The following is an 8,313-nucleotide window of genomic DNA, read 5'->3' as shown; positions in this document are numbered from 1 at the left end:
CACATCTACCCATCTATCCTCTATTCATCCATCTATCTATCCATCCATCTCTCTCTCTCTCTCTGTGTTCTATCTTTACTTTTCTGGGTTAGATGAAAATGAAACACACGGGATGCCTATTTCTTAAAGACATTAGGGCTCTGGGGAGACACTTGTTTCTTCTCCTGCAGTCAGGGTATAAGTAATCAATCTTCATGTTGTTACATCAGTCTTTGTGACTCGATGGGCTTATAGCAATTCTGTCTTCTGCTGTCTCCTGAAGTCTGTTCAAGCTCATGTTTATCGCTTCCATCCAGTCCAGTCTAGTTCATCAAATGTGTATATCTTTTAAATGTTTCCCATATTGCCTACATTTCCATTTCAAAGTATACCCAGTGCTTTTTGGGGGATCTTGCAGGATTTTTTTTACTGCACTGGAAGCTCTGGATTTTGGCTGTGACATTTATGGGAGTTTTTAATCTTGGCATTTCTTTTAGAAGGCAGCACATTTGAACTTGATTTCAGGTCTGGTGTTCTATCTGCTGTGCCTCACAGCTGCCCCCATGGCTATGGGGCCTGTGCAGAATCCCTTAGTGGTTGAAGGAAAACCCCGTTTCTGGGTCCCTTTTCCTTTAGCTTATATATATGTATATATATATATTTGACTAAGTAAAAGAGGCCATTTTTTGCCTCATTTCTCACCTAGCCTTAATCACTGAATGGGTGTAGCTTCAGACAGACTGAGGCCTGGGAAATAGCTTAAAAAGGCCAAGGTGGGCAGCTAGGTGGCACAGTGGATAGAGCACCAGCCCTAATCCTGCCCACGCCATCTGGGGCACCTAGTTCAACTGCTTTGAGGGCTTAATTGGCACTGACTTCTGTTGGGGGGATTGTGCTATTTTGTATTTCACATTTCTCCAACCCTGCTTGTCTCTACTCCAAGCATCTACAGGATTCTGATAATCTTTCAGTGAAGTCCTGGTGTAGGTGGCTGATTATCTTTGGTTTTCTTTGTGATTGTCTCTTTTGGTGCATTTTCAGGCCTTTTGTGGGGTGTTTGTGGGCAATCTGGTCTTTTCTAGATCTGCTGCACTGATGTATTCCCACAATTCCCCTTCTGTCCCCCAAGATTTAGTACATAGGCTCCAGGGAGTTTCTTGAGGCACAGAGATGTTTGAACACTTTAAGACACAGAATTGGAGGCTAGATGGTGGTACAGTTAAGTGACTTTGAAAGTGATTGAATGTGTGGAGTCAAAGAATAGTCATTAATGAATGCTCCAGTGTTGACTTGGCAATAGAATGCCCAACATATCTGTGCTTGACCTGGTGCCAAACTGATTGTTGGATAGTAACCAGGTGAATGCTGATGGCACAAATCTAAAAGTGAGACATTCCCTGCCCTCAAGGAGCTTATATTCCCACAGGGGGTGACACCATCTAATGTGAGGAATCTAAGATGTCACTCACATTTTAAGCCAGAGTGACTAGAGGTTGATGGGGCCATCTGCAGTAACAGGGATATTGGGAAGGGGAGCAGATAATGAGTTTTATTATTGATGTGTTGAGCTTGAGATACCTGTAGGGCTTCTAGTTCAAGAATTTTGAAAGACAGCTGGTAATGTAAGCCTGGAGATTGGAGCGGAGAGATGAGGTTGGAGATAGAGATCTGGGCATCATCGGTGTAGAGGAGATACTCAAACTTAGAGGATCCGATGAGATTATTGAGCAAGATAGTATGGCGGGAAAAGAGAGGAGGGTCCATGACGTGGCTTTGGCGCTCATGGGAGGCAGCTGCTCTGGGCTCTGAAAGCTTGTTTACATCTCTCTGTCTTCCATTGGGCTCTGAAGGATTTTGTTGGTTTTAAGGCAATTGTGTGTTGTCTTTTTGCTTCCATGACTCCTCAATACTAAATATTTGACTCAGGTCACTCAGACTGAGTGAGAGCATTTAAAAAAATAAAACCACTAGTTCCTCCCATTGGTTCTAATTCTTCCTTACAACACGACTAATGTGAAAATATGTTGAATAGGATTGTATATGTAGAGCCTATATCAGATTGTACGCCATCTTGGGGAGGGTAGTGGGGAGGAAGGGGGAAAATTTTTTAAACTCAAAAGCATATGGAAGTGATTGCTGATAAATCGAAATAAATTAATTAAAAAAACACTAAATCCTAGAAAAGTCCTCAAGTCCTGAAGATTCTTTGAGTGTGGACAAGTCAGAAGTGTTCCTACCTCCCCTGGGCCAGTGTTCACACTATGTTGAGATACAGTGTAACCCAATATGCTTGAGGTTCTTTAGAATTGGTCCTTGTCAGTGGAAGAGTTGAGCAATCTTTTCTTGAGTTGATCCAACACTTTAATCAGTCTTTTTGTTAAAGACCTTAGCTTAAAAAGGCCAAGGTCTCCCACTGCATCCTGGGCCATCTTCAGTCATCCTGATCCATATCTGGCCACTGGATCCAGATGGCTCCAGAGGAGAAAGTGAGGCACAGCTCCTCCCTCACTTCAATCCAATTCACTTGCATGTCATGGCATCACCTCCCTGATGTCATGGTCCTTTTTGAGAATGAAGGACGGACCATGTCTACAACAACAACAGTCTTTCTTCATGTCTTTCCAAAGTCTTCTTCAAAGATAATCATGTCATCAAGGTATACCAACTTGCATGTTCACTTCTGCAACCAGCTTCTTGGTCTTTGGAAAGTAGAAGGTACTCCTGAGATGTCTCTAAGAATGCTCTCAAACTGGGCAATGAAATCAGTCTTCTTGTCTCCCTCTGCCTTAGAGATCTGGTAGGAGCCATTGTACAAATCCACAACAGAAAACCACTGGCTGCCTAGCAGACAATCCAGGGCATCATGAACACTTGGCATAGTCTATTGGTCCACATTTGGCTCTCTGGTTTAATATACAAGTGCACCTTTCCATTCCTCATTGGTACCACCACCATGAGGCCATTGGGTCCTTGAGATGTTTTCTGAGATAATTCATCACAGACAAAAAATTTTTCTAGATCTTTCTGGGAATGGTTGTGAGTCAGTGGGTTGGCTCTTTGATGCCCCTCCTTGGGCACATCTCACACCCTATTCATGCATTGAGAACACATTTGTCTCCTTGATAAACTTCTCTCTCAACTCCCCTGGACTAGGGGAGCCCCAAAATCAGTTCCTTGGATCTACTTCTGAAGCTAAAAGGCCAGGGCTCTGATGTTTTTCTCTGTGGCAACTTGAATCTGTTTTTCTATAGACTTCTGTGCAAATTGCATTGAAGGTCAAAGTATGCAGGGATCAAGTCCTAACGTGTGGTTTTCAAGTATCCGGTGAGGATGCTCAGTAGACTGACATTGATTCCAATTAAAGCTGTCATTCCCTTCATGCAGGTTGGCTCTGGGAGCACCAGGGCCAGAATACCCACTGCCTTGTTGACCCAGCAATCTCCTCAGGCAATTCTAAAGTTACTTCAATGTATCCTAGGCAATGATGGATTTTGTCACTCAACTCTCCAAGGCCAAAACCTTCAAATGGCTGTATAGGTACTTCAAATGGTTTTCATGGAATGACTGGAATGAGCTACATGGTCTAAGACAGCTCTGTGCTCTCAATTTTCTGCCACCCTTTTATGACAGCCTACAAGTTGTGATGGGAAACAATCCATCAGGAATGGCTGGTGAGGCTGGGTCTTTCTCCTTTCCTGGTCTCATTTTTCCCTTCTAGAGTTGGTCCTGTAGTCCACAACTTCTCTACCATCCATGCTGTGTTCTCTTCCCAGATCCGCGTGGCCTGTATGTGGTCATCTTGTCCACAGCTGTAGCAGAAGGAACATCTGCCTTCCTGACCTCTTTCTGGTGCCAATGTTCACGCCTCAGGGCAACTGGCCTTCTTTTCCATTGTCTTTCCTAGGTGTCATGGAATCATGCTTGGGTCCATCTTTCCTACACTTACTGAGTCAGTATCTATGGGTCTGTGAAGCCCCCCTTCCTTGGATACCACAAACAGGTAAATACTGTCTAGGTGGTTGGGGTTTAGTATTTGCCGTTAGACACTCCTTAACTTGAGTTCTTGACCTGCTCAAATGCTTCTATATAATCTATCAGTTTGTCATAGGGTAATTCATAGTTAGGAACCATTATATTGCCTCTAGATGTAAAACAAGCTATTGTCATGAGACTTCACAGCTATACAAATGACTGAGAAGTTTAGAGAATACAAGATTTGCACTCTGTTGTTGATTACTTTTTTAAAAAAATCTCATGAATATTTTAGGATTATACAAGATTCCTGGACAGAGGCAACCTTAAGAAAAACAACACCACCAAATAACAACAGTGTTCTGGACTGAGTCAACAGTTTCATGATTTTCTCCAGTTCAAAGGTGGGAACGTGGATGGTGAGAGTCCTCCAAGGTGTGGTCGGGCACAGGAGCAGAGGCAAGGGACCTGAGCAGAGCCGACAATATACGGATCGTAAATCACGCCTTATTCCTGTTGCAGGGGCATCCAGCTGGAGGCACCAAGTGGAGCCGCCCTTCCCGACTCATTTGAACCCAGTGCTCAGACAAGGGCTTACTGGGCTGCTTCTCGGTGCTTCCTCCGGCTGTGCCAAGCCTCTGCCAGGAGGACTCCCAGGACAAGGAGGAGCAGTCCAGCCAGGCTGAGGCGGATGAGATTTCCTGTGGTGTGATCCTGGGGGGCTGCGTGTGGGGGAAGGAAGTTGTCACTGAGACAGGAATAGGGTGTTCCTATTTCCACACATCTCATGATGAGAGCATGGGATCTTCCGCACGGCTGTGTGGGTGAGAGGTGAGGAGACCTGGGAAGGAGGTGAGAGGCTGAACTGACTCTTCTTTCCCCCGTAGCTGTTCCTCTCCCTTGCTCAGGGCCAGCCCTCATTACCTCCTCCCCAGCCAGGGCACTCATGTGCCCAATATTTCTCACCTGTTTCCTCTGATCCTGGCTCCATGGGGGACATATGCCCCTATTCTTCAAGCTTTTTCTCCTCCCCAGGGACAGAACCCTGAGCCTCCTGACACGGCAAGGGTGCCCCCAGGCCAGGACTGGGGGAGGCAGAGTCGGTGAGACACCCGCCGCTGCTATACTGAGAGTTTCTGATTACTCACTAGCTGGTGAGTCTACCGGTCCCCACAGCTTGCTGAGAATTTGAGGGTGCCGATCATCCCCAGTGGCTCTTGGGAATGGGATGAGGAGTGGGGAGAGAGGATGGGGGTACTTTAACTTGTTTCTACCTGCTCCCCCTTTTAACCCCTGCTCCCCACTTCCAACTTGGTCCAGCCTCTCTCTGTCTCTGGCAGGGTCATGTGGGCTTCACAATTTCTTCACGTCATGTCCTGATGTTCTTCCATCTCCATCCCCTTCCCTACCTCTCCAGCCCCCGGAGAGCCCAGGGGCTCCCTCGCCACAAACCTCTCAGGCTCTGGGCTCCCAGGAGCAGAACAAGGGAAGGGAAGGAACATTTACTAAGGCACCTGCAGAGCCAGCCAGTAGTGCACTGGGGCTGATGAGTGGGACAGGGGCTGGATGGGGGCTTGCTCACCTATGACTCTGAGCTCCAGCAGATCACTGGGGGCTGTCCATAGGAGGGGGTGCTGACTGTGAAAGCTATAGCATCGGTAGGCGCCTCCATAGGCAGCGGTCTCAGCAGGGATGGGGAAATCTGCCTGGTCTCTAGTTTCCCGGTGCTGAGGGGTATTGTTCCCTTCCTCCTTATACAGAACGAAACTGTCAAATCTGTATTCTGACTGACAGCAAAGGGTCACTTTTTGTCCTGAGACCAGCTCAGGGCTGGGCAGAGCTGATAGGGAGGGTTTGCTGTATAGGCCTGAGGGAGAGAGCCTGTAGTTAGAAGAGGTCCCCTCCGTTCCTGTGCCTGTGCCTGAGCTGAGGGAGGGTCCCAGGGGTCCCTCTGGCTCTCTCCTTCCCTTTCCTTTCTTGAAGATGATGAATAGGGTGGGAGAGCCCCCATTGTCCCCCAGGGGAGCCCAGGTTACCCTGTCTCCAGAGGTCAGAGCTGAGGGGCCCCTATTCTCTCTGGCCCCAAGATTGGATCTGGCTCCAGGAGGAGGGGCCAGGGGGGAGCTGTAACCAGCCCAAGGAAGATGGGTTTTGGCCCAGGTGCTGACGTGGGCGTGGCTCCCTCCACAGAGCCACCTTGGGGCTCCTCCTGCTCTCCAGAGACCTTCATGGTGTTCCCAGGAGCTTCTCCCCAGCACTCTCTTCCCTCAGTGGGTGAGGGAGACACAGACCCAGGCAGGGTTGAGGGGCTTGCCTCACCTGTCACCACCAGCTTCAGAGGCTCACTGGCTTCTGACCAGTGAGATGGCCTGTAGTAGTCCCCGCGGTGTCCCTTGTCACAGAAGGAATGGGGAACTTGGTCTCTCCCCTGGCTGTATGCATAATTTTGGGCTTAGAGCTTCCTTCTTTCCTCAGATAGTACCAATGAGCTCCAGGAGGCCCCCTGCACCAGAGGGTCACTGGATCCCCATAGGGTATCAGATGCCCTGGCTCGGCCCAGAGGGAGGGTCTAGGGAGGAATCCTGGAAGATAATCAGAGTCTGAAAGCCCAGCCCCGCTCCCCCTGCCCATCACCAGGCTCCCCTCCAGAAGGATCCTGCTAGGAACCTCCCCCAGCCCCCCATCAGCTCCTGTGTTCTAGCACCCCGGCTGCTCAGTCAATACAGAGCCAGGATTAGGGGCAGCAGGACTAAAGGGAGGGGGGAGAGGAAGAAGGAGCTTACCTGCCTCAACCCTGATCCTCAGGCCCAGACACAGCCCTGTCAGAGAAGACCCCCATTAGACGTGGCTCACCACGCCCTTCTTAGAGAGAAAGGGGACAGAAGACCTGGGGTAGAGCCCTGCTCCTTCCCTTCACTCATTATGGATCCTTTAGTCAATAGGTTCTTCTCTGTAAACAAGTGTGAACGTAGGGAAGGGAGGCAGGACTCTAGGGCCCGTCTGTCTGGGAGATCCCCCTTCCCCAGGACTCACCAAAGGACGCCAGGCTGATGAGAGTGGGGGACATGGTGAACCCAGCCACTGAGGAGAGGGAGGACAGATCTCTGGCAGAGGCACAGGGTGTGGTCAGCGCCAGCCTTGCTCTGTGTTTCCCCATCTCCCAGCTCCTTCCCCCGGGCTTCCCAGCTCAAGGGCAGCCTGATGTAGGGTCAGGTGGCAGAAGCAGCATGACGAGCTCTGGGAGGTGGCTTCTTAGGGACTGTTTGAGCTCCACCAGAGTGGGGCTCTGAGTGAGGGACTGGGAAGCCCCAGCTTGTGAGCCTGCTCTGCTCTGGACTTGCTGGGCGGGTCTTGTCTACATGCTGAGGCTCTCTGCTTCAGCTTTCTCCTCTGTACAAGAGTTGTCTTCGGTGAGCTCCATGTACTGCTGGCTTTAAGGTGTCATAATTACTGATCTGATTCTCCACCTGCTCCCTCATCCTGCCTCTGCCCTCAGCCTAGCCTTCAATCTACTGTAATTAATGTGCAAGGGTGAGGTTGAAACTATCCATGTCTTAACTAGGCCAGGACACTTTCTGATTGAATCAGACAATCAGCTGAGTGGAAGCAGGGTCTGTACACCTCCCTGAATTAACCCAAGCAATTGTGGGAGAGAGCTTGGGTCATGCCCCAAGCACGTCTAAAAGGAAGAAGTGGCCTGGGGGCGGGGGGGGGGGGAGTGGTGGGATTCTGAGGAGATGCATTTGAGAGACTGGGGCCAGCCTGGCTGGCTTTCCAGATCCTCTTTGAAAAGCAGAGGGAGGACTGAGCTGAGAAGGGAGATATCAGGGAAAATCATCATCATCTCTTCTTTTAGTTTTTCCAGAGACAGTTAAGTGACTTGCCCAGGGTCACACAGCTAGTCTATCTGAGGCCAGATTTGAACTCAGGTCCTCCTGACTCCAGGGTCGATGCTCTGTCCACTGAACCACCTAGCTGCCCCTCCTCAGTATCCCAAAGTCATCTCGTCCACAGGGGTCTCTGAAAGGAGGATTGAGGCTATGGGGAAGTCTTAAGCAAAGGTCACCTCTTTCCCCATTCCTCTCCTGATGTCTGTGTATCAATCTGCTATAATAGTCCCTGCCAATTTTTTTTGTTTTGGTTACCAGTGGTTTCCAATAAACTGAATTTAGCCTCAACCACGAAGAGGTAAAGAGTTAATTAGATACAGATGTAAATGTAAGGGTAAGCATAGAAGCAACCTTTGCCTGGGTGTTAGGAATTTTCCTAACTGGGGGCCCAGAGCTATTATGACTGAACTTGGAACTTTTCATCTGAAAGAACTCCCTAAATCTGGGGAGGGAGAAACCAACTGAACCTCAG

The 8,313-nt window shown here is 49.1% G+C and overlaps 1 protein-coding gene across 1 annotated transcript; it reads right to left on the bottom strand.

Moving 5' to 3' along the window:
* Positions 1 to 4,203: 4,203 nt before the first annotated feature.
* Positions 4,204 to 7,544, bottom strand: LOC110220230 (leukocyte immunoglobulin-like receptor subfamily A member 5). The gene is made up of 5 exons (XM_078146273.1): positions 6,985 to 7,544; positions 6,735 to 6,770; positions 6,288 to 6,533; positions 5,534 to 6,217; positions 4,204 to 4,673 (listed from the first exon to the last, which is right to left on the bottom strand). Exons 1-5 carry the CDS (start codon positions 7,106 to 7,108, stop codon positions 4,546 to 4,548), a joined length of 1,218 nt encoding a protein of 405 aa, XP_078002399.1. The 5' UTR covers positions 7,109 to 7,544; the 3' UTR covers positions 4,204 to 4,545.
* Positions 7,545 to 8,313: the final 769 nt, after the last annotated feature.

The sequence above is a fragment of the Phascolarctos cinereus genome, unplaced genomic scaffold, assembly GCF_003287225.1.
Source record: "Phascolarctos cinereus isolate Bilbo 61053 unplaced genomic scaffold, phaCin_HiC Scaffold_726;HRSCAF=1367, whole genome shotgun sequence".
Lineage (NCBI taxonomy): Eukaryota > Metazoa > Chordata > Mammalia > Diprotodontia > Phascolarctidae > Phascolarctos > Phascolarctos cinereus.
Note: the sequence above shows the minus strand (reverse complement) of the source record. Positions and strands in the feature narration are given on the sequence as shown.